The 26,849-nt window shown below is 43.8% G+C and overlaps 1 protein-coding gene across 2 annotated transcripts in view; it reads right to left on the bottom strand.

Annotated features, from left to right (window-relative positions):
- Positions 1 to 1,703: 1,703 nt before the first annotated feature.
- EIF4E3 (eukaryotic translation initiation factor 4E family member 3) overlaps positions 1,704 to 26,849 on the bottom strand; it is a 41,721-nt gene continuing 16,575 nt past the window's right edge. For both annotated transcript variants that reach the window (XM_044253158.1, XM_044253157.1), the window contains exons 2-7: positions 26,382 to 26,454; positions 15,931 to 16,025; positions 14,363 to 14,423; positions 11,692 to 11,758; positions 8,149 to 8,304; positions 1,704 to 3,761 (exon numbers count right to left, since the gene is read on the bottom strand). In XM_044253158.1, coding sequence (XP_044109093.1) covers positions 3,715 to 3,761; positions 8,149 to 8,304; positions 11,692 to 11,758; positions 14,363 to 14,423; positions 15,931 to 15,956 — 357 coding nt within the window. In that variant the 5' untranslated portion in view covers positions 15,957 to 16,025; positions 26,382 to 26,454 and the 3' untranslated portion in view covers positions 1,704 to 3,714. The remainder of the gene's footprint in view (positions 3,762 to 8,148; positions 8,305 to 11,691; positions 11,759 to 14,362; positions 14,424 to 15,930; positions 16,026 to 26,381; positions 26,455 to 26,849) is intronic.

Raw genomic sequence — 26,849 nt, 5'->3', positions numbered from 1 at the left:
TACTTCTGCCTTCGGGCACAATATTTGATGAAACATTCCTGGTATTTCCTATATGTTAGTTTATTTCGTTCTTTCTCTTTGTCACTGCTTAGAGGCTCACTGAGAGCCCAAGAATTGAGCTTTTTAAAGCACATCCAGAGAGTTCTGTCTTTCACACGTTCTTCTCCGGTATTGGAGAGCTAAACTTCTATTGGTAGTATCTAACTGCATTTTTATAAAAGCAGAAGAGCAAAATGCACTCGAATCTTAAAATAATCGCACAGACCTAGCTGGGTAAATGGTGCTGAGCCGGACCCGTTGGCTGGAAGGCAGCGCCCTCATGTGATCGCTCCAAATGTTGTCACTTTTGTTTCAAGCACAAAAGATGGGACCTTCTAGGAGCTGGGCTTCTCACAGCAAAGGCCGACCTCCTGTCCCAACAAGGTTATTTTCAAACACCAAACTGGAGCACTGCTTTAGTCCCTGAGAGTCCGAGGAAGAAAATGAGAGGCTATCTGGCCACCTAGGGGCGTATCACTGGCCAGACGGGATCGGGTATGTAGTGCTTGGCCTGGGTGAGCTGTCTGGGAGTTCGGCTGACAGACTTGAGTGTTCTCAGTTTGAGGAATCTGGACTGGGTATGTAGCCTGCAGACTCTAATGCCCAGCTCTGTCCCTTGCTACCCCATGTCCTTTCACAAGGGACGGGTTTCGTCAAGGCTCTGCTAGGAGCCGGCACGGTGTGTCTATCACTCAATGACACCCAAAGTTTTGTTCATCTATAAGGTCTTGGAACTGTGTGTATGGTGCAGGCCTGAGCTGAAGTCAAGAAGAGAGTTGAGAAGGAGTCAAGTTAAACTATTTAAAGTTTTATGAGAGTTGTGTTTTCCCTTTTGCGTTTTTTTGCTGTCACTTTCACTGTGAATTTAATAGCCATGTTATAGTAAATGTACACGTTCACTGTAAACTATCCCCTCATTTCAGAAGTGTGGAAAAGTTGGGCGGTGAATCTTTAAGTGGAATAAGCCAACACTTCGGGTTGTGCTTACAGAAGAAAAGTGAATACAGAGACAAGTTACTTTAAGTGGGTATCACCTGTCCTTATTAAACGGGTGTCACTTCCCCAGTGTAAGCAAGCACCTGTGATCTAATGACCTAGTATGGGGCAGTGGGAGGAGAAAGTGCACACTGGTTTCCCTCAGAGACCCTGGCTCTCCATCCAGACCTAAGGAAGGACAAAAGTGAGCAAGTCAGCACTGTGGTTTCCATCAGGCTCTCTGGAGAGAGGACAGGCTGTACCTGCAAGGTCAGGACTGAAATCAGGATCCCCCGCAAGGTGCCGCCCACCCCCGCATGGGTACACTGCCCTAAACAAAAGTCTCATGGCCCACAAGATATTTCCTTGTATCTCAAAAAGAGTATTAGCTTCTTTAATCCAAGAAGGTAATGAGAGGTTTTTAGACTGATTAAATCAGCTTAGTTCGTACAAAGTCTATTAGGAACTAAATATTCAATTAAAACAATTTCCAAAGCAAAATCTGACAGACTCCACTCTTAGAGTAATTTAGATAATAGGTTCTTAACATTTGGCAAATTAAATCCTTCTCACAGTTGGTATTTTCCGCAGGGTCAGAAATAGGTGCAGAAGTTCTCTGGGACAAAAATCTACTTTGTGTGTTAAGCCATGTGCCACGATCAGAAAGAACAGAAACTCGAGAACATTAATGTGAGCCTAGCATTCCTATTTATTTTTTTTCTTCAAAGGCTACATACATGCAGAAGCTGAACATGTCATCACAATGCTTTAAATAAAGTTAAAAAAAAAATAAAAATACTTCAAAATCCATTTACTTATGGAAATATATATGACAATTAAAATGAAGATAGGTCAATCATCCTTTTTTTCTACTCTATCAGAAAAATACTTATATTATAAAAAAGAATTTAAATTCATGTTCAAAATAATTTTTTTAAAAATCCTTGATGAATAATTTAAAAAGAAGTTGGATGTTAGTACAATGTTAAGGAAGCAAGTTCCAGGCTTTTGAAAAAAGGGGTCTGAAATCCTTATACCTCATTCTGAAATCACTGAGGAAAGTCAGTTTAGAAACAAAGGAGGTTTTCATGACTGTGATCATTGAGATTATGGTTGATATGGTCAGCAATGCAAGTGAAGGGCACAACTTTTATAAATAGATTATCATTGGAAGTATTTAAAAATGTTTGATGGGAGAATTTTATTTACAAACACAGGCTGGAGGTTTGAAGAGGTCCAACCTCTCTCTGCTGGTCGATACTGCAAGAGGTATTAAAAATCCTGGGTACAACGAAGTTCTGAGCACAGGGAGGGTCCTTTCTGTGACATGTATAGCGTGCACTAGCTCCCTGGACTCGGAAAAAGCCAGGAAGAGGAAGTGTCTTCAAATGGCCCTGCCTTTTTCAAATAACAGCAGTAGGAGGCTTGGCAGAGTCGAGAGAGGGAAACAGGCACATTTTGGAAAGAGTCTCAGTGTTCCAGAGGGTGGCCATTTCCTTCTACTAAAACCGGCATTTCTTTGGTAACATAATACAACATATATCAACAATTCCAAAAATTAATATCAACACAATGCACTCTACGGTCCACTTTGCCAATGTTCACATTCATCCTGGAAATGAGATTTACCTTCCTGCTCCTAAATGACAAAGGCAGGGGAGAGCTGCCCAGGCAGGAAGACTATCGATTATTGGAAATCATATACAATGTGAGCAGGAAAAGGGGATAATCTAACAAAGTGTGTTTGAAAGGATTTGGAAAGCCCTAAGTGGGCACACATATCCAAAATTCAGAAGTAGCTTTAATGCAAGCAATTACAATACCTCTACCTCTTCAAATCAGAAATACAAGGTCTCCTACCAGGAGAAATCCATTGCCACCACTCTATGCCTATCCTTGGAGAGGGCCAAATTGAAATTCTGGTTAGAAATACTTCCATAGATGGTGTGAAGACCTCGAGTTTGATTTATATCCTGAAATATTCAACTGTGATTATAGTTTTCATGTTCGGCAACCCAACTATTATTTTCCTTTTATTGCTAAAAAAAAAAAAAAAGTTTCAAAAGGAAAAATAAAAGATGTGTGTGCTGTCAGTGCAAAATCAGATTAAGTATGGTTTTTCTTTTCCCTGGGACAGAAGAAAACAATGCCCAGTGCACAGTCTTTAGGAATGTGTCACCACAAATAACCAAGACAGGTTTCACCAAGCTAGTATTCCTCCAAGTACAGTGTGGTTTTCAAAAGCAGTATTGTCACGATTAGGCATATTCTCATGAACTAGGTACAGCAGAGCTACTCAAAGGGAAACCGATTTCTTGTGCCTCAATGAAAGGGGAGTGTAGAAAACAATAATTAGACTGAATAAGGAAATTTAAAAGGAAAAAAAGAACAACAACAACAACAACAACAAAAACAAAAAACAAACCCAGAGTGAAAAGAGCAGAGAATTTAGAAAGCAAAAGAGAGAGAGAGAGGGAAAAAAAAAAAAAAAAAGCAAGTAATGTGACGGTAGAACCCCACACAGTTCCCCCCCACCCCACCTGCCACTTTGAGCCCTAATCGCCCCGTCTGCAAGGACAGAACCCACTCTAAATGGACCAGCATCGGGCTTCGGCAAGTCTTCTCTTCACTCTCCCTCCTGTTAAGACCGTTTCCAAAACCAATCAGCAAAGGACAAAGAATTCTTTACAGAGTGTGCAATTAGTGTTTTCCACGTCCACCTTCAAAAGCATGATGCTCTTCATGGGCTAAAGGACAGAAAAAAACAAAAAAGAAAAAAAGGAAAGAAAACTTTAAGCAAAGGATGGGGCAACCCTTCTCTAAGGCATCTCATTCAGTTTCCCCAAAGGCTGGCAAGAACGCAAATACCTTTTTGTGCCAGTAACTCTTAGCTAAGGCGTGCATTTCCTGAGAAACGTAATCATGAAAATTAAAACAAGGAATAAACAAGCAATGGGCATGCTGCCTGTTTCTTCTTGCTGTGCCGAGAGGATGAGTAATCCCCACGAGCTGATGAAGAGAATGTGCAGGGCCTCCAATGCTATGGGGTGGGGGGAGAACGTGCCCCACGGGATGCACAGGGTGGGGGAACCCAATGTTACCCACGCCAGGGCTGTGCACGAACCTATCTTTAGAAATAAAATAAAACAAAAACAAAGCAAAGCAAAGAACAACACAAGTGGGTAAGCAGTCCTATCACATCCCCCCACCACTGAGCACCCTCTGTGGGAAATGAAATTCCATAAAACGGATGGGACTGTTATTTTTTCCAATCATGTTGTTCATTTTTTTCCCCCTCAGTCCTGTTGTCTGGCTTGCAAAGTCACTAATTACAGCTGGGGACCCTAGGATAAAAAATGGCGCTATCAAAGATACTTTTCAAAGACTTAAAATTTTATAAAGAAGTGGGAAATAAGACATTCATAATACATATAACATTTTCTCCAAGGCAAAAAAGGCCGAGTGTGAAAGTCCACTTCCTGGAATCTGACTAACATCGTCATGAAGCAAGGGCAGATTCTCTTCTCTTGAAGGGAAATGTTGCTCCAGCTTGGGTCTGATAAAGCCCAGGGCAACTCACAATTCTCTGTGCTTTGTCTCCCTGTGTCCTCCCCCTGTGGGCTGTGCATGATGTCCTAGGAAGGCATGGATGGACTGGCCCATTCCACCTGTCAAGCCCCTCCCATTTCTCTGTCTTTAATAAAGACTAAGTTCTTCAGACTATTGTCTGCAGGGGTGAAGTGGTGAGCACAGGGACCATTTTCCCTTCAGGATCATCCTGGATGCTCGCCCCAACCTGTTCTTCATTTGGATAAAATCCTGGGGGATACCTATTAGCTCCCAGGGTTACTGTGGGTTGGCCAAATTCCCAAGGAGACCCTACAATCCCAAATGATTTAACTGAATGCTTTTCGCATGTAGAACTTTACAAATATCCCCTACCCCCACTTTTTTCTCTTGAAAACAGATTTTTAGGGCTGGTACCAAAGCAAAAATGGTCTGTTCTGCAGTGAAATATAGAGTGCTGCAGGGTCAGGCAGGGGAGGCCCAGACCTCTTGGTGACGCTGGGCTCCAACTGAGGAACGGAGACATGTGGATTGAGCCGGGATTTTCATGACTCTGAGTGTGAGGACAGTCTGCGGCAGTCGTGGCTGAGACACGGAAGTCGTGGAACTGTCACGGGTTATGGAGCTAGCTGAATAGAACATGCAGAACTGGGGAAGTCCTGCGAGATAGAAGTTCTTTCAGCCTTGGGTGAGCCTTGGTGGGAAGATAATATAGAATTCTCGAAACTGGGAGTCAAGAGATCTTGGTCCGGAAAGGGGCAAGAATACATATTTTGCGCTACACAGGTCACGTGTTCTCTGTCCCGACCGTGAACTCTGCCACCATCGGCACTGAGCAGCCGTACACGGTATGTGCACGAACGGGCACCGCTAGGCACCCATACACTTTATCTATATATGGACATGGAAATTTGAATTTCATACAATTTTCATGTGCTACGAAATGTCGTTCTTCCCCTGGTTTTTTCCAACCATTTAAAGATGTGAAAACCATTCTTAGCTGCAGCCCCTGCTGAAGAAGGCAAGGAGGGGGCAGATTTGGCAAAAGGTTCCTAGTGTGCCAACCTCTGCTCTAAATAATTCTCCCATCAGAAAAGATGTCATTCAGCTGCTCTGAAGAACATAACATAATGGGTATGGGGTGTCGGAAAGGTCTCCCTGTACGTTGTGAGTGTCTCCGTCAAATAATTAATCTGTGTCCAAATCCTGTATAGCTTAACAACAGCCCACTCATCTCCCCTCCCTCTTGGAGGCCTTGACCCAAGATGCTTGGGCTCTTTCCACACGGGAAATCTGCCACGTCACCTGGCTTCTGTACACTTGTAAATACTTACACAGGATCCTGTTAACAAGACAGAATCAAAGCATGGAGTTGGCCATTCCTAACTTAGCTCACGCTACAACTGTTCTTCATCATGCTGTGAATAAGATTTCTGCCCAAACCTCATTTTTCCAAATCAATTCTGCAGCACGTGGTGTATAATAATCCTACTGAGTAAAGGACTGCCTGCTTTATATAAAATAAAGAGAATTGCTTGTTTTTTCCAATTCAAATTTTTATTTGAATAATCTTTGAGTCTTTAAATGTTAATTTATGCCATTAAAATATGGATTTCTACAGAGACCCTAGCCAGTTCTGCATTACTCAAAAACTTCACAATGGCATCTATCTTTAGGGCAACTAGTCAGCTTGATTCAACGGGCCAGGTTGCAACTTCTCCCCCTTGCTTGGCTTGCCCTCCCCCTTCCTCCCCAAGCCATCACAACAACTAAGCAGTGATTCATCCATGTTCGGTCTTACCTGATTATTACCAGTGCCCTAACAACTCGCCTAACCGCTCTATGGCTTCATTTTCTAGTGAAATACTCCTATCATCTTGGACCTGCTGTGAACCGTGTTACTTGGAAATTTAATCAGAGAATTTTGAAGCAGAAGGAACCTTGGAGATCATTTAAGACCAACCTCCTCAATAGTCTGATGACAAAGTAAAAGGACAAGTAAAGTGTGATCTGCTCGAGGTCCCATGGTTGAAGGGGAACAAAAATTCAGAGGGCCTGACTTGATGATCCCAAATTTGCTTCTCTCCTCTTTTGAGTTGAATGTGGAGTGGGTTCAAAGGTGGGAAAGACTCCTGTAGCCCCATTCGTAAGTGGCCATGAAATATACTTCCTTCCAGAGAGTTAGTCTCATGAAGCAGAAAAAAACAAGAAAAGACCCTTGGTGACCTTTCAATTAATATGTGGGTTGAAATACAATTAGGGTTCCCCAAGGACTGAAAATTGTATCTATAAATGTGCAGTTTCCACACTGCACAGCCAAGAATCCACTTCAGCAGGGCCATTTTTCTGTCTCTTTTATTGAAACTTTTATTTAAAATTCAGGAGCTAAGCACCTGCTGAATATCTACAGCAACATATCAGTCTTGTTGCTTAAATCTAAATCCCTTGGCCTGTGATTTTATGATTCCTTCGAGGGAGGCCTTTGTTTTAATAACCTCTGTCATACCAAGACAATCCCAAAAGAACATTTGATTTTTATTTTTTCCCTCCTTTTTGGCAAGGGGTTGGGAAAAGTGAAACAATAATGGAGTGTATTTCAACAAGACTGAGATGCACTCCTCACCCCACATCAGAAGACCCCTGGCATCAATAATACATCATAGTTTAATTGGGCGTCTTTTATTTTTCTCTCTTGGTGATTATAAAATAATACTTATCATCAAAGGCATCTTAGAGTCAATGAAATTCCACACAGTTAAAAAAAAAAAAACACCAAAAAAAAAAAAAAAACCACTGGGTTATTGACTCTTGGAATGGTTTGGGAAACGGGAATTCATCAGATGTATGTAGAGGGCTGTCGGTACGTTTCTCGAACTCACTGTTAAAAGTGTAACCTGCAGTTTGATCTACCAAACATTCATTTAATCGCACTAAGCTGTTTTCATTATGAAAAAGATGACTTTTTCAAAAGAGCACACAAAAGCAATGAACATGAATCATGATGGAAACAATGGGTCCACACACCTATTCATACTGTTAACATTTCACCACTGTACGTGAATTCTCTTTCGTTCTGTGTCACAGTCCTCGGTAATGAGGAAGTATTAGCATTTCAGTAGCACATTCAATCACCCCTGCGCTCAGAACGAGTTCCTCCACAAATATAGATGTTATACATTATAAATTCCTGTTTATGAAGGGATGATTGAATATCTACCTGCCAGCTCATATAATAGAATTCTTGTTATTCTTGTTTCAAACAGAAGGTAATTTTTTCCTGAGAGTGACAAATTTAAGGTCAGGTTTAAATTTCCGAAATAACCAATACAACACGTATCACCTTTTCTGATCCATGTGTTTGGGTGACAATAAAAGCTCATTTTAATTTCTTGAGACTGAACCTTTTTTTTTTTTTTTTAAACACTTAGATGTATTTTATCGAATTATTTTCTGGATTATAAAATTTTGAGTGATTCTGCCTTCACCTCAGTTGCAACATAGTCTCTATCTTTTTAAAAGTAATCATAGAATAAACTAGAGAGTAATAACTGAAAATAGAGCACTTACGTTTATAAAATACTGCTTTAAAAGATATGTGGGGCAGAAGTTCATAGATCTTTTCTAACACGGTCGCTTCACCCACTAGAGAGGCGTTTACATTCCAGACTTGGATGACATCTTCCCGGTCGCGAACGCTGACACTGACTCCTATGACTTCGTCATCTGAGGGGAAGGCAGGGAAGAAAGAAATGAGCAGTAATTCCAAGTCTGTCTGCGTTGTTTCTTAAGCACTTATCGTCACAGCTCTAAGTTACGGATAAGATAATAAAAAGGTGGCACAAGAGAACACATGATAAATACTGTTTCTAAGGGGAACCGCTGGACAAAAAGCAAGTTAGTGGACAAAAGCTGCAACAGGCATGTCACACTGACCCAGGGACTTAGATAAACATCGTGTTCCAGCCAAACGAATTTTCCAGATAAGTAATTTATCCTTTTTAACATGTTACCAAAGCTTTTTGACTTATTTCTTCGTCTGTTTTGAGGAGACTTTTTCTAAAATGGGTTGCATAATGCTCTGTCCTCTGAAAGCCAAGTGAACTCAAATGAACTTTTCCTCGATGCTTGACTGTCTTTGTTAAGAACAGCAAGTATTTTTCTGGACTTCCTGCCAAGTGTTGAGAGATCGTGGGGTGGTGAGTGCTATTTGCCCCAATCCTAACTGGACCCAGACCACGTGTTCTTAGCTGCTCATTCTGTTTCTGTGTGGTTTGCTTGTCTGCCCGTTCTCTTTCCATGCTTTCTGCTCCCCAGCGCTTCTCTCCGGCTACTCCCCTTCAGGTTTTGGCATTTTGAACTTTGGGCTAGAGAACCAATGACCACCTGTCAGCGCTGTGGATAAACTGAGAGTTAAATGTCCGAGTGTGGCTCTGCTCGTCTACTACTTCTATGAATGGACATTAAAGCATTCATCGATACTGATTCGTGTAGGTCTGTTGTCTATTTTTAACTAGATTCTGGGTTGGGGGCTACTCTGCCGATATTTGAGAATGGTGGCCAGATAAGGAAGGCTCTGGACCATCATATGCTTCCTTGCACCCACTCTGTATCTTTTAGTTTGTGGCAAAATGACGGGAATAAAGGGTTTTGACTCCTGGTTTATATGCTCATGCCATATTAATCAAATAGGGTTGGCTCTCTGTACTTGAGTGCCCAGGATGCGAAAGATGAGCATTATCAAAATTAGGAAATTTTGCTTTAGTTAATATGCTTTGTCTAATTTGCCGAATTTGCTCTAAATCTGTGCATCTAAATATTTATATCATCAATTTTTCCAATTGTCTTCTGGGGGTTAAAACATTCCAGTATTCTAACATAATTTAAAAGAGGGCACGTCTAATTTACTACAGGAATTCATCTTTAGTAAAATAATTCCTTTGTTTCCTCCTTCCTTCCCTCCACTGCTTCACTCCCTCCCTCCCTCCCTTCTTTCCTTCTAATTGTGTACGACTTGACACTAAATGATGCCATTTCTATCACCATTTGAAAACAGGCAAGATTGGCTTACGGTATCAGAAGCCAGACCGGTGGCCACCTTCGGGAGGAAACAAGGGCAAGAAGGGATTCTGGGGCACGAGTAATGTTCCACTTGCTCCCTGATCTGGATGCAGTTTTCGGGATCTATTGCCTTTGTGACTATTTATCAAGCTGTACACATTACAATTTGTGTACTTTTTGGTATGTATGTCACAACTAAATCAAAATTAAAAAAAAAACAACAACAACAACAGGAAGGACCTAATCCCAGCCATCCCTTAGCCAAGAGAAACATTGTTGCATCAAAAATTTTTAGTTCAGGTTTCTCATTTTTGAATTTACGCCTGCAGTGGGCACTTGGTCGAGCTCAAGAACCTATGTGAATGGAAAATCAACACATCAAGAGGGAAGCCCTGTGCATGTATTTTCATTACCATTTTCGAGAATGGCCATGAAGACACTAGATCAGCCTTTTAGGGAAACATCAGCATTTTTCGGTCTTTGGGGATGGCCCATTTCTACACTCTTGGCCAGAAGGTGCTGTAACTGATGGCTGTTGGATCTGCTGAGCCATCCAGATTTCAGTTTGGCTTGGCTCTTGATAACCAGGCGGCTCCTACCAGCCTAGCACTTTCAGAAGCGGCGTGGTCAAAGGCTGCAACTCTTACGCAAAGGCAGATCTGTCAGCAATCATGTAATATTCATAAGTAGAATCGACCGGCAAAACCGTAATTATTTTAGGGGACTGGCAGAAGAGTGAGGAGGAGCCACTGTTTAAAGATGGGGGAAGTGAGGCTGGGCGAGACTGGCCAGCTTGCTCCAGGTGGCAGAGCGGGGGTCACAGCAGAGCTAACGTGTAACACACAGTTAATGGTGCACCGGTTTCCTAAGTCAACTACGGAACAACAGGCCTTCTTTACTCAATCCTGCCTGTTTATTATTACTTAGACTGTTTTCCCGGGGTTCTGGAAACAGGAATAATTCGCACAGGAAACTTCCTCTCCCAGGGATTTATGTGTTTATAATTATGCCTAGGACATATTTTTGGCTCCATATTGTGAAGTTGCTAACTATTCCCTGTTAACATAAAAGGAATCTGTACTTTTAAGACAATTTCATCTCATCCCAGGTTTTGTCTGAAGGGAACAAAAACTGGTGTTAATAAGGAAGCAAAACAAAAGGAGAATTATGGAAACGGCTAGTAAGTGAATTTGAAGGTTGCCAGGCAATGACTTGGCCTGAGGTGGGGGGGCAAAGTTAGCACCATTTAAGGCACCTGGGGACTAATTAATCAGTACTAATTAGCTAAGAAAAAAAAATTTAACTCAAAGCTGAACAGGTCAAGTGTTACTTTAAATGTCACCTCAGAAGGGTTCTGAAGGAACTAGCCAGGAAGAAAACAAAATGTTAAGCATGCAATTCAACTCTTCTCTTTGAGTGGTTTCATCATAAAAACAAAGCAATATAAAAGTGAACTTCACGGAGGCTCTGAGAAATTCACCCAGTATTTGGAAATGTCTGAGGATCTATCTGAGCTTCTGTTGTAGGGTTACAAGTCCCGGGGTGAGCACATCCCCTCCTCGCCTTTGTAAGGCTCTTTGAGCAGCGGCCCAGGAGTGGGACAGGAGGAAGGGAGAAAAACCAGGGGGGACACAAGGGACTGTGGTGCACTCCACACTCCACTAGACACCACTTACCCCTCTGGAAGAACTGGAATGAGAAATCTAACCTAAACTGTGTCAAGAACCAACCGATACTAAATTTTCTTTTCTTTCCTTTTCACTTATTGATTTTAGACAGATGTTTGTGGATACCACTAACATGAGCTATGTGAGGAAAAAGATATGTACATACACATAGGTACATACATTTAACACACATAAATATGTACGTGTACATACACATATGACACAAAATGCCATGATCACATGAAAAAAACCTATAACTTCACAGTTACCAAGTAAAGAACTTCGAAACAGGTCAAAAGTCAAACACGCAGAAACAAACGCCTCCAAGTGACAAGCACAAGCCAAGCAGACACGAGCAGGTGACCGACGGCATGGGCTTCTTTACCTGCAGCGGCACAGTCTGTGAACTGTTCCCCGATTGTCGCTAACAACAACTCTTTCCAAACTGTGGACTGGCATGGGAAAAGAATAAAAAACAGCAAACAAAACAAAACAAAAAAACCAAATCAAAACAAAAACAAAAATAAAAAACAAAAACAAAAAAACAAAACAAAACCAGAAACAAAAAAAACAAAAACCAATAACAACACATATATTTTTAGACAAGTATCTTCAACAAGTCACATTTCTTTCAGCTTCACATGCATTGTTCATATCCATTATTTGAAGCCCACAGACATCCCTTACAGGTGTCAACACTCAATAGTGGCATATATTGTATCACTTCACAAGTAACTTTACACAGATCGATATCAGGGATCCAAAGTCACAAACTTTGTGTCCGTAACACTTTGTGTCCAAAGCCACAGAGTCAATCTCTAGTGAAACCATGATGAAGTTCAAAAGAATGGGATGGGTGGTGGGTAATGCTTTCAAATGACTCAGAAGGTTCCAATTCCTTGAGCTTTCACGGATTCAAAATGTATCAATTGATTAGAGTTGAAAGCTATTAGTAAAATCCTTCTCTCCCAAACCCTCCCTTGTCTGTTCTTCTGGCAATTTACGAGGTACTTAAGAGGTTACCGCAGTGATGAGCTCTTAAGGAAGTTTAGAGACTTGCAAATTCCCATCCAGCGGAGACACACTGCTACATCATGGGGCAGAACTTGATGTGTGTGTGTGCACGCGTCTCTTGGAAGACTCAGTTCATGTTCCCACCCACCTCCTGCAAGTGAGAAACCTGAAGTCCCTTCTACCCAAGGGACTACTGGGACTACTCAGGCCATCCAGTTAACGGCCAGCAAGCGCTCACAGGCAGCTGGGGGCCTAAAAGTTCTTACAGTTATTCCCCCTCAAAAAGCTCTTGGTCCCATGTATCTTCCTTGCCAGAGCTAACAGGCCCTAAACTCTCCCAGAACTGGGTTTGAATCTTGCCAGGCTGCTTGGTCAGGGAGCAGACAGACTAAGGGAACATCAGTTTCCTCAGGTGAGCAGGGAAAAACAACACGTGATCTCCCAGGGCTGCTGTGACCATGAAATTAGTCAACAAATGTATTCAAAGGGCTTAGCACTGTGACTGCAGCAAAAGAAGTTAATACTTAAAATCTGTTCCACAAATAGCAACAAGTTTGTTCTAAGCCAGGTGCTCGCTACATATTAACTATAAATAATGGTGTTTATTACTATGTCCTAATACATTGAAAGCAGCCTAGCTGAATTTTTAACCAAGATGATAGCTGTTAAGCACCAGGAGCTTTCACTCGCAAGAGAGAATGTATTTTCCCTTTTCTAGATGCTCCCTTTGGCTCCACTGGTCTCCCTTTGGGAGATCACCCTCTCCATTCTCTATGCCCCACCTGTGGTGTCTTACACTTTCATGATGAAGTTGAGAGCATTGCAAGTAAGTTAGGGGAAAGGGGAGGTTCCCTCCCCCGCTGTGACATCAGACAAGGTTGGCCCACCAGACCCCACTCCTCCATAAGTGACAGTGAGTGAAAAGGACACCTGTACAGACGTGAATGTGCTAGCATCTGTGACGGCAGATGAACGAGGAGAGAAAGGACGAATGTGCCCATCAGCTACCGTTCACCACACGCTGACATCACACATTTGTATCTACCAGAACTCAAAGTCTGGTGTGAATCAATCAAGCACATGAAAAGGAAACTGTGCTCTCGCTGAAATTAAAAACTTACGTTCTCTCCTCTTAAAGGTGTGGGGCAGGAGGAGCTTCGCAGGCCTTGCCTGGTGGTTAGCTGCCCTGACATTTTTGTGAAAACCAAGTAACAGGCAAATCCTGGAGCTATGCATCTTGGTGACAGTCTGCTTCATTAACAAATAAATCTGGTCACATCTTTAGGTTTGTGCTTATAGGGAAATGACTCAAACCTATGGGTCTCTGGAGACACTGTAATTCTTTGAGCTTATCCACATGAAAGAAACCATGAAGAGGTGATTCGGGTAGCTTCTGCCCTTTCATCCATTTTCAAAGAAGTGTTTTGGTTTCCCAAAGCTTAAGAATGGGTTCGAATGTTCACTTTTTAGTCAGTAGGATGAATTTGAGCCTATTCTAGAAAATCTCGGTTTCTGAGACTTGACCACGAGAAACCAGTTGTCTCACAGGCCATCCTACCAAGCAGACTCTCCCCGGTCCCACAGGGAGGCTGGGCACAACCTTACACGAATCTCCCCGACATGGTGTGATGCGTGGCCTCCCAAGCATCCCTGTGTCCGCACCAAGCTCAGTGGAGGAAGGACCAGGATTGGGTGGGCAGGGATCTGCTTCTCTCTCATATACCAACTTCCATATGCTAGTCATGGCTGGTGAGGAAATGATGGCCAGCATCAGCCTTTCTGTAAAGTTTAGAAGCGTGCAGCTCTTCGGAATTGATGATACAGTCCCACGGCTGCACCGTTTCTGTACAGAAACACGGTACTACCTTTTCCAGGTGACACTGGGAGGCAGAAATCCACGAAGGTCAGAACAGATTTTCTCACCCCCGGTCCTGCTCTGAGAGGACCAAGCGGGCTGCCTAAATAGCCCGAGATGCTCGCCACAAGCGGTCAACAACAACCCAGCCACAGGCAGTTTTAGAGGAGGACCGGAACAGACCTACCGTGCTGTCCTTGGGGACTTTCATCTTCCACACGCCACCCTTCGCATTGCTCTCCTCTTCCCTGGATCAGAGACCGAGGTTTGAAATTAGACTCAAGGATTAAGTCACTCGACATGCATTTAATTTATCCACAAATGGCATTAAAAATGACAAACAATGGAACATTCTTCAATAAACATCTCCCGCAGCCCTTTTACTGTAAAAGGAAGTGGAGGAAAGAAAAAGAAAGGGGGTGAAGATGGGAAGGGAAGAAAGTGGGATTCAGTGGCCACAAGGGCAGGGGTGGTGAGGGGCCACCAGCTGCTCACCGTGAAGCAGGCGGCGATGAGAGGTTCCCTATGCTGCCTGGGAAAGGACAATCAATACAAGTGCTTTACAGGCGTGCAAGCCATTACGCTTCAGTACCGCATTCATGGCATTGCCTCGTCCAAGTCTCATATCGACCTTCCACTCTATGCCTAATAGGAGACTCGGCCCTGGTGGTGGGCACGCGCCATGATTTCCTATTTAGTATCTGCTTGCTCATCTGGTCAAAGCGCCCTGATTTCCCTTTAAGGAGCTATTTGTCCCCTACTTCTATGTCAGACCCATTCTGATAGGGCTGATGCCGCATGCTAGCCTCAAAGATGGGCTTCTGACCCAGGTTTGCCTATGAAAATACTGCCTCTTTCTAGGTCTTGTGATTGCCCAGTGATGGAAAGAACCCGTGGTGGGCCAAGGACAGTCAGCCCTGGCATCACATGGGGTCTGGTGAAGGCTGAGAGCGATAAACTTGGAGGGTATAAGACGGCAGCTCCCAAGACCCATGCCGCCGCTCCGGAGGCAGAGCCTCTCTGAAAAATTACACCAACTCTGAGGAAAGCAAAGCAAATCTGATGGAGTGTGTCAGATTCCTAATAACATCTGAGCGCTTGGGTATGGCAGAAATCAGCCCTACCAGGGGACGTCTCCATTACTTAGAACACGCAAGGGACACGATATATGACTTTATTCCTAATTGGGACTCCAGCCCAAGCAAACTGGCTCATCGTCTACTACCCTCATCATGACACCAAGCTATTAAAGAAGGATCCCTTCCTCTAGACCCTGGGCTGTGCCTGATTCCCACACCTTTGTGGGGTCCATGTGAGAGACGTCTCTGAGTTTCGAGCGTACAGCAGACATGCATACTCCACCTGACCCTCTCATCTCCCAGCAGCCTAGAAGCTTCTACACTCCACTGCCTAGGTCATTATCGTGCAAATGAAAGAACAAACCAAAATGCAGCAACGCCCCATACAAAGGAGCTGCATCATAAGTCTGGCGTGTGAACAATGACCTATTTTTGGTGAGACCACAATGGGGTGTTCAGTGGGGAACACTGAGAAACCTACTCATCATCGTGGAGCCCAGGGTAAAGGGGAAAGTTGGGGCAGCAGCTTCCTTCGTAATTAAGAGCTAAAATTACTTTCCATCATTACCGGGAGAAAATGACTTTGGCATTCCAATTTGGCATGAAGTAAATATTTTATGAGGTTCACAACCATTTCCCTCCCACCTTAACCTCAAATTACAAGTTAGACACTTACCAAAGTGGTCGCCTCTCTCCTCTCATTAAATGATAACTACATCTCAAAGGCAGGCTAGTCACAGGAGGGATATTATTGTACACACTCCAGAATATCTTCAAAAGAAAAACACTTTGTTTAATATACCCAGTATTGATTTACTGTGCCACCAGATTATAAAATTAATGCATTAAAGAAAAAAAAAAGCCAGTTCTCATTAAATCCTATCCATTTGAAATAGATTTTCTTTTCAGTAATCTTTGTAGTTTTCTGCTAGGAAATGTAACAGCATTAAAGAATGTTCTTTGCTGATGTTGGGCCAAGTTCTTTCGCTTCCCAGGAAGCTACAGCTATTTAACGAACTTCCCTATGCAATGTATCTCTGTGTAAACCTGGGCAAGGACCTTACTGTTGACTTTTCCAGCAGGTGGATGGCATCTGATACAGACCTGAGGGCTGAATATATGTAATGAACCTTATTTCCTTGTAACACAGACCACTTTCTTTCAAAGTCCAGAAGGAAACGGTTCCACTTTGGGTTAGGGGATGGCTTATGGAGGAGGAGGCGGCAAAGAGAGATCACCTTATGCACTCTCTTCTTTCCTCTCCCCTCCTAGAAGGAATAGGGAACAGCTCAGTTACTAAAGCAACAAGTTGCCCAAAATATGGGACCACACGTTTCTGTCCTCCCCAAATGCATATACTGAAACCCTAACCTCCAAGGGGATGGTATTAGGAGGTATGGTCTTCGGGAGCTAATGAGGTCAGAATAGAGCCCCCATGATGAGATTAGTGTCCCAACAAGAAAAGAAGGAGAACAAGCCCTCTTTCTCTTTTGGATGTCTGCATATAACAAGAACATGGCTATCTGTCTATAAACCAGGAAGATGGCCTTTACCAGAACCCAGCCATGCAAGCACCCTGATCTTGGACCTCTAGCCCCCAGACCTGTGAGAGATCAATGTCTACTGTTTAAGCCCTCCAGACTACAGTATTCTCTTATAGCAACTGGAACTTACTCAGAGGCAGAGTGGCCAGTGGACAAAAACAGATTATAGAAAAATAAGAGAATAAGAATGACACCAATAAGAGTAGTTCCTAATAGTGGCCCTGTTATACCAACTTTTACATATGCCTGTCATCTATCCTACCAACAGCCTCATTGGGGGCACGGTTATTACTCCTACTTTATACATAAGGGAATGCAGGCACTGAGACTCATCTGCCTAAGAGTCAGTGTTTGGTGTGACCACTGGGATTAGGATGAGGATTCAGTTTACAAATAAGAAAGCCCTTCCCAGACTGTTGGGAATGGGCCATCATAACACTGCATTATGAATGCTACACAAACAAGAAATACCACTCTGTGTGGTAGGGTAAGCAAAGGGTGGTTGTGTGGGTCTTCAGGTAGATCTGTGGGAAACAGTCTGAGCAACACAGCAACCAGAAAAATAAATCCTAGGGCTTCTGCCACAGAATAACATCAGCGGAATGAAAGTTTATGTACGCTGAATGGTAAGTCTTAGGAGTTGTTCAAGCCTGTCTGGTGTAAAAACTAAAGCCCGATTAATTGCAAGGAAAGCAACAACGAAATAGAAGATAAAACTGAAAACAGCCACCTGGCAGTCGACTGGTCAGGAATACCTTGATCCCTTATACTAAAGCGGTACCACGTCAGGAACAGCTGGAAGTAGGTCAGTCGTACCAGCAGGGCCTCAGGGAGGCGTATCGGCCCTTAGGGAGGTATTTGCCGGATAAAGGGTTTGCTATTCGTGCAAAAGATAACGTGACTCCGGGAGGGACTGGTCGGTGGTGTCAGGCTGAGCCGAGGTGGAATCTGAAACCAAACGGTTGGATTCCAAAATGAGTGCCCTTAACCACTCTGCTATTTCCTTTGAAAATAGTCTTGTGTGTTTTAGACGCATCTTTCTGCAGCTGGGAAGCCATGGACCAGGCCTAGGAGTCCCAGAATGAGGGATGCCTGCTGAACATGTCTTTCTGCGGGGAGATGCTCTTTGCCACATTGAGTATGGTGCTTAGCTCTAGTCTGGGACTACCACGATAAGGTGGCAGTGACCGGTGGGGGATTTATGGATAAAAGTACGCCAGCATAAAAATCCCTGCTTTAACTAGAAGGACTTTGGTGCTGTTAAACATCAAGCCTCCTAATGGGACATCCAAACCAGAGCATCTGCCCCTCCTGCTCTCCCCCAACCCCCGCTGAAATTCTCAGGGTCTGAAGCACCTTGAAAAGAACAACACGATGCTTCTCCGTGTCCAAAAAGAAATCACTCTAAGGATCGCGCTGAGGTTTGTAGTTCTTTAATGGCTTCTCTTGAAAATAAACAGACAACTGACTTTTTTAGTCTTGGCAAATCTGACAGGAGATGATGGCCCAAGAAGACACAGCAACAGACTGAATTCTGACTTCAGTACTTATGAAGGCACATCTTCACACGTTTGTGAATAAGCACAAAACAGGAGCAAAATATCTGGTGACATCACTGAAAAGAGCCCCATTTAAGAAGTCCGTAGCCCTAAAGGAGTCTGTTTCCAGCCTCTTTCCAGCCCCTCATCCAATATGTGGAATATTTGTTAAATTAGTTATCTGTGGTAAACTGCAGTCCAGAAGCGGAGAATCCTCCTTCTGACAGAACATCAGAAGGTCTACATACCCCTGGGTAGCTCAATTGGTTAAGCGTCTGCCTTCTGCTCAGGTCATGACCCCAGAATCCTGGATCGAGTCCCATATTGGGTTCCCTTTTCAGACCCTCCGCCCCCCCCCATGCTTTCTCTCTCTCACTCTCTCAAATAAATAAAATTTTAAAAAAGAGATAAAGAAAGAATGTCTTAGTGCTATGTTACATGCCTTTGTCATTTCCCTCACCATGTACGCATTTTATTATCTCCCCTCATAAGAAGGGTTAGTACAGTACAATAAGGTATTCTGAGAGAGAGAGAGAGCACATTCACATAACTTTTATTACGGTATGGAGTTATAGTTGTATTTGAGTATGTTATTGTTAATCTCTTCCTGTGCCCAATTTTTTTTTTAAAGATTTTATTTATTTATTTGACAGAGAGAAAGAGAGAGATCACAAGTAGGCAGAGGCAGGCAGAGAAAGAGAGGAGGAAGCAGGCTCCCTGGCAGCAGAGAGCCCAATGCAGGGCCCGATCCCAGGACCCTGAGATCATGACCTGAGCTGAAAGCAGAGGCTTTACCCACTGAGCCACCCAGGTGCCCCTCCTGTGCCTAATTTTTAAATTAGACTTTATCATGAGTGTGTATGTGCAGGAAAAAAACCTACTATGTATGGGCTTCAGTACTATGCAGTGTTTCAGGCATCCATGGGGGGGGGCTTGGAAGCACCCCTGCTAGATATGGGGGGGATGCCCATAAACATGATAGAGAAACAGTTTCAGGAAGGAGTCCAGCATTACACACTCCTGAGACCCTCCTCCTGCTTCGAGAAAGTAAAAGCGCTCTTTCGCCGGAAGCTTGAAATTCATGATTGTGTTCTCTGTAACACATTTTTAGTTTTGTTGAAAGACCTAAATTTGGGGTGCCTGGGTGGCTCAGTGGGTTAAAGCCTCTGCCTTCTGCTCAGGTCAGGATCCCAGAGTCCTGGGGTCGAGCCCCACATCGGGCTCTCTGCTCAGTGGGGAGCCTGCATCCCACCGCCCCCACCGCCTGCCTCTCTGCCTACTTGTGATCTCTGTCTGTCAAATAAATAAAATCTTTAAAAAAAGAAAAGAAAAGAAAAAGACCTAAATTTTACTATCAATAGGGACTTGCCCATAGATTTCAAAAGCCTAAAATTTTTAGAATTCCTATAATTAATTCAAAGTGGCCTGCAAACAGCAGATTGGAGTAAAAGTAAGCACAACGTTGATAAATCAGAGCCAAGTGCTTTTTTCCAAAGCGTGAAATGATCCCCTGGGGTGAGGGAAGGTATAAAAGTCGGGCCTCCTTCATTTGGGCAACACTGGCAGGCGCCAGTCACGAGGAGGTACTGCGATGAGCTTTTGGGGGAACAGAACTGAACATGTGAGGGCCAGCCTTGCCCACGGAGCCCACACCTCAGTGGGTAAGTTCTCAAGCATCACTCGGGGACCCTCTGTGAAGAATGGAGGCAGGGCAGATGGTGGTCCTGCGAAGCTATAAATTCAAGTCTAGCTGCGGTTAGGACCAGAGATCTCAGGATCACCTTCACAGCTCATGAAGCACTTGCAACCCTAATTTCCTCCTCTACGTATCGAGCAGATACAGCTACTGCATTGGATGATTTAATGGTTAGAGATGAAGTAAGAGTTTGTGATATGCCTCCAGCAAGGAAGCAAGGTGTGGTCAGACTCACGAGACAGTGTGACCAACTGATAAATCCCCAATATACCAGTTCTGATGGGAGCAATTATGCCCCTTCTGATGGTCTTCTGCCGAACAGATAATCCTTCATTACCAGAAAAACTGACAAATTTCTTCCTCAATTTTCTACTGGAATGTTCTGAAGAAATGAGAAAGAGACCGTACTTGAAAATAGTAGCAAAGAAAAAAAATGCCATGTTGTGATAGAGGAGCAGGTGTAAAATAAAATAAAAACACTCAGCAAACACTCTCCCTCACCGGAAAACAACAAAATCCAGAATTTCTTCTGAGGGCCACTGCATCTGAAGCAGGAGAGTACTTTTTAAATAAGAAGCAAGTATTTCTACTCCATAGGAATCGGTTTCTAGTTCTAGAGCTTGCTTCCCACCAACTGAATCAATGATTTTGCAGGGAGGACAGAGAGAACCCAGAGAAAACAAGGCAACAAGGGAAGAACTTCAAGGATGTTTTTACCTGACAGCAGACACCGTAGGCTGAAAGCAAAGTGCTTCTGATCAGCAAGAGCTGGGTACTTGAGAGAGAAATGGGTTTTGTTTTGAATTCCAAGGCGGCCTGACTTCAAGATAGAACCCAAGTTGGAAGGACTAATCATCATGTAGGTAAAATGCAATCAGGGCACTCTCTCACCCTACAGGAAGTTGCCGAATAAATCACAGAGTCTGAATGGGGGAGCTAAGTGGGATTCGTACTTTGAGAGGCGAGAACCCATAGAAAAACCTGGGGAAACACATCAGAGCAGTGTTTCTGCAGGAGGAAGCACTGCTTCCCACATAAGGCCACCAGTGTATACTTCCTTATTAATGTTAATACTTTAAAGGGCACAGGGGCTTCAGAAAATGGAAGTGAAAGCTCAAGAAAGTGGCCAGCCTCGGAAGCTTGTATACCATCATAACAAAGGGTGATAAAGTGCAAAAAGGGAATGAATAAAGGAAAAGGGGTTTGGGGCCCCGACAGGTAGTCCATTGGAGGAAGTGACAGAACCTACATGGGAGTCACCGCTGTGGAGTAAGCTTTGCTATGTAGACTCCAGGGATAAGAAAGGGGGCTACCTTTACAAATGGAAGTTTATGCCACCCTTCAAAGGGAAATTCATGCCTGATGTAAGGCAGACAGGAGAGCACGGCGTTCCTCCCCTGCCCACCGTTTCTCAACTGCCTTCAGCTTAATAGAATTCTTATGCTAGAGTGGCATTTTGGGGGGTGACATATTTTGAGCCCCTTTGGAGACCCAGTTTTACATTTGAAGTGACTAAATTACGTTTACTGTGCAAGACTTCATTTCTGCCTTCAGCCCCCACCGGCACAGTGGCCCCCCGTGCCTGCAGGCCAGCAGAGAGAGAGGACCACAGGTAACCGCTGCAGTTCTGTTTCTGCACAAATGGGCGGTGACTGTGAATGCTGATCTCATTATACACATCATGAATAAATTCAATGATAAAGAATCCCATCTTACTCGAAATTAAGTCTGTGTTCCACAGACCTATGAGGTAGACCTGGCTGCAGGTCCTTCTCTCTGTCTCTTCAACATGGTATGTTTGTGTTTCTTACTGCAGTAAGAAACCTCCCCCCAAATGGTTCATTCCAGGTCATTCTATTGCAGGAGGCCACCCATGGTGGGCTGCCCATCTGTGTTCAAAACTTGAATCAATCTTCACCTCCTTCTTCATTGTCAGTACTGACCTATAAACCCCTCTTTCTGAAAGGGACCGATCTCGCTCCCCAAGGATTTGGAAGGCAATCTGTCATGCTAACTTCAATGATCTGACCACATCACGCCGTCCCATGAGGGAGGATGTCTTGACGTCACTGGCAGGACACAGGTACAGAAGGGACATTGTCATAGTTTTACCATGTTGTATGCATTTTTGATGAAGCCTTTCTGTTTATGATAAGTGATGCTGGATATCCATTTACAGAAAAAACATGAAGTTTCTGTATTATGCAAATTTAAGTAAAAAGTCAGCGAATTTATGCAAAATATTGGGTAGAACACAACACAAGTGGGACACGGTGTGGCAAAACCTTTTTTTTAGTATATGTGCTGCCGAAGCGAGCACACGGTGTGGCAAAACCTTGAAGGGGATAACACAGATGCCCGAGGTGGGACAGAATGCTGCGGAGGAATGGGTTTTGGGGGTGGAATTGCTGGGTTTTGCAGCAGCAACGCTGACAGAGAGTAGGGACGAGGGAGCCCTCCCTTGCAAATACTATTTGGCAGGTAGCTCTTCCTTCTCCCACAGGTAGAATTAGACTTGCTCAGAAGCTGTGGTTCTCTTCTGTACTGCATCCATTTAGGACATAAAAACACAGGAGAAATGTGGAAAATTTGGAAATGTTTACAAAAGAGTAAACGGAATCAATAAGCATCTGGAAAACGCAACTAGATGAAAAATGGAATTTTCCAAGAACGGCAGGAAAGTAAGGAATAAATTTAACTCCAAGCAAAGAGAATTATTGTTGGCTACAGTGAGTGTCCTTAGCAGGGGTTAGTGGGCTGTCTGGAGGCATGGGCCTCCCCCCACCAACCCCAAGTCAGGGCGGAGTGAAAGGAAAGAAATGATCTAGAAGCGGGGGTGGGGGGGTGGGTTCTAGTCCCTGGGGCATGGCAAGGTTGGCTGATTCCACTGGGTGTTTTAGAGCTAACCTCTCAGTCTCAGTGTCTGCAGCTAATCAATGGGAATGACAATTCCTCCCCCACCCCCATCAACACCTCTGATTTACTGAAGGGCTTTAAAGTACAAAGAGACGTATTTTATCCTGCTGTATAAAGCAGTCATTAATAACACAGGATGCTCAATTTCACCCAAACAGAGATGGGGGGGGGTTCACAGACACAATCAGGGATGCAGGGTTTTTTTTATTGCTGAAAGAGCGAAGGTCCAAGAATTGATATATAATCACAGAATAAGAACACAGGGGAACCGAAGCACGTCCCCAAATGACTTAAAAACTGGCACCAAAGCCAGTTGTTAAATACTCAGGACCGTTCGCAAATGTTGAGGACATGCAGAGGCTGGAATCCCAGAAGTTACTGATAAGTTAAATGTGTTTTCCCCAGTCGGGGTGGCAGCAGGAACATCATCTGGGGAACAACTGCTTGAAATCAATCACTGAAAAGGAGTGGCGTGCAGCCGTCTGAGAGAAAACACGACCGAGGGCAACGCGAGAAGATGCTCAGGAGAAGCTGGTGAGCCATGGGAGACGGGCCTCTTATTATTATTATTATTGGACCTGACCATGGGCTTTTCACCTCCTTGTGCCATTTCACTCTCAGGGCCCCATGATACAATCAGTATTGAGACTGTTCCCATCCTGGAGATGAGTAAGCAGATACAGAGAAGTTAAGCAGCTTGCACGAGCAAGTGAGTGGCAGATAAGAGGATAGGAACCCAGGCAGCGTGACGACGCTACACCCTCACCCACATCCTCGCCTGTCAACTGACGATGCCAAGGGGTAGCATCCAACACCACTTTAGGAAAAGCTGCCAAAGTCTGGGTATGAGGTGCCAAGCACGACTAAGAACCATATGCAATCTCATTTAACCCTAGATTAACCTTAGGGAGTAGGCAGCGCTCTGACCTCAGCCCGACAGATAAGGAAACCCAAGGCGGACAGGGGCACATGGGAGATATGAAAGAACCTCCTGACCACTTGGGGCAGTGTTTCATTATCACGGCCCTCTGCCCACCCCCAAAGAGCCCTTTTTTCTAATCACTCCCTTGTGAAATGTTAATACCACAGCAGAGCTGTTCATTTGCTTATGTACTGGATAGACAGCTATGCTTTATGTATAAAAACAGTAGGATTTTTCACCCCACCAAGGATCAGTTTTTGCCCCCATTGAGAATGGAGCCAACAGCTTAAAGGATCCTTATGCAAGTAGTTCGTTGTGGTTCAGGAAAAGTGGTTCATTTCTTAACTTCTCATTCAATCCTTCGGTCCTTCAATATGTCCTATACATGTATGTATTTATTTAAAAGATTTTATTTATTTATTTGAGAGAGAGAGAGAGAGAGTGACCTCGTGGTGGGCTCATGGTGGGAAGGGGCAGAGGGAGAGGGAAGCCTCAAGCCAGCTCCCTGTTCACTGGAAAGCCTGACAGGGGGCTTGATCCCAGGACCCTGAGATCATGACCCAAGACAAAATCAGGAGTTGGCTGCTTAACCAACTGAGCCATCCAGGTGCCCCAATCCTTCAGTATTTATTGGGGGAAAGGAGTAACAGACACAAGAGAATACAGTACTGTGTGATTCCATTTACAGGATGTTCAGTAAAACACGGAAAGATATATGGTGATAGAAATGTGAATAGTGGCTGCTTCTGGAAGAGAAGGATAAACAGAAGGAAAGGAGGGACTTTCTGACGAGGCAAATCTTTTTTATCTTGATCTGGGTTATGGTTACATGCCTGCATACCTTTGTCAAAACTCATCAAACTGCACACTTACGTAATCTACATTTACCAAATATAAATTATCTCCCAATATAGTTTTCAAGAAAGTATTTCCTAGTATGTGCCAACTGGGGTACTTTAAAAATTGGTTCTGAAGACCCTTTCCGACTTGCTGCTAGATGCCAAGACTCAACCAAATGGTCTGTGGTCACACAGGGTCAGAGAAACCAACAGACCCCGTGATCTGACTTTACCAATGTCCGCCCTGGAGTCCCAGGCAGAGATCTGAGGCCCAGTGTCATAATGGAGTGGGGAAAGTCTACTGAGCACCTTCCTAGGTCAAAGGGATCTAAGAACTTCCATGTGAAGACAGGTTTCAAAATCAAGTGTTCCGAGGTTCATACAATGACTGCTACGTAAGAGGGAATGAAAGTCCACAACATCACCACAAGGAAAAAGCAAGGGGAAGCCTTTCCTGGAACCGGAGAGCCTTCATTCCTCTGGACAGTGGCCATGTGCTGCCTTGTGACACTGCTTGTACTTGGCACCGCACGATTATTTATGGCAGCACTGTTCTTTTGCTTTCCACATGCTTATGCCATTTTCCCAACTATATCAGAAATGGACTATGGTCTGGACTGTGTCTTTACATCTGGCTCAGTGGCCATGCGTGGCACCTTACCATCAGATTTTGGGGACCACAGAAAACTGAGAGTATCAAATTTTCTGAAACAGAGAGTGAGAGAAGTTCTGAAAAAAAGGATCTTTGTGCTAGTTCTAAATGTCCAGTGGCATTAAAAGATTTAGAGGCACAACAGGAACATGTTAAATTGGGCCCTTCTAGAACATTCTAAACATAAAGTCACTGCAAGTAGACAGCAGCCTTAAATCCTTACTCTGTCTATAACGGTTCATTAACCTCAAAAAGGGGGACATACTTGACAGACTTCAAAAGACACACTTTTAAAGAAAATGGAAATGTGATCAACTAAATAAATCAGGTTTTTCAGAAATCTTCTTCAAAAGGGTTGGTTAGAAAAAGAATGGCCAGGACTAAGAGCTTCCAGGTGTTGAGAAGCTACAGTGTATCAGGTATCCTGCTAGGCACAGTACCTTACTCTTCCTGACCACTCCAGAGAGAGGTACTCGTGTTATACCCACTTTACAGAAATTAAAGGTGTTGATACTTGCTTAATTTAGAATGATGGAAGCTGAACGGGAAGTAGGAAACGGGCTTGAGACCTTCCACTTTCATGCTCAACCCGCATTCCGATTCTGCTCTTCCTGTGTAACCCGTAGCCTTAGGTAAGCCTGCAGGGGGGATGCTACTGCATCTCAGAGAAGGGAAACAGAGCTCAGAGCTCAGAGAGGGAGTGGCTGCGCTGGCATCTGATTGGGGACACAGACCCATGAAGGGACACATCACAGTGTGCTCCTCTCGAGGATGCACAAAATATTTAGGCAGTTACTATGTTTTAGTAGGTCCCCAGGAGAAGAGCAGGCCACCTGGATATGGGCGCAACCAGCCTCTGGGTTACACCTAGTTAAGCACAGAGCCAACAAAAGACCTGAGAGCTGACCGGGGGACAGAACCCTGTGTGGGGACTGCCTGCCAAGCGGCCGTTTTCTGGCTGGAAGATCAAATGTCCCCCATATACTGTGTTCACTGGGTACGTCCATTTCCGGATCTTACCTGCACTGTCTGTACTGTGTAGATTTTCTTCAGATTCGAGGCACACTCAGCGGCTGTGGCACCAGGAAGGGATCTAAGGAAACAGAAATAAAGAGCAAAGACACAAGCGAAACAAGGAGTCAATGTTCATGAAGTCAGTCTGCAGGTTTTCATACAAATTAGGTCTGAAACCACAGCAGCAGACATTTCTGGGATGTGACTTAGAATTTAAAATGTGAAATTCCTACTCCGTGAAGTCATGCATCTGTCTCTCCTAAAAGCAAGCATATTTATTCAGTAGAAAAAAAAAAAAAAGGAAATGTATGTAAGAAAGATATTGGAAACTTTTAAACATCACATTTTAAAAAATATTAAACCTTTTAAAAAATCACATTTAAAAAAAATACTATAATAACCTTGTAATAACCAAGGCTTCTGCTAGGACTTTGGATAGGAAACTGTGCCCAGAGTACAGGTGACTGAAATCAT

The sequence above is a fragment of the Neovison vison genome, chromosome 6 (genome assembly GCF_020171115.1).
Source record: "Neovison vison isolate M4711 chromosome 6, ASM_NN_V1, whole genome shotgun sequence".
Classification (NCBI taxonomy): Eukaryota; Metazoa; Chordata; class Mammalia; order Carnivora; family Mustelidae; genus Neogale; species Neogale vison.
This window is presented reverse-complemented; position numbering and strand designations above follow the sequence as displayed.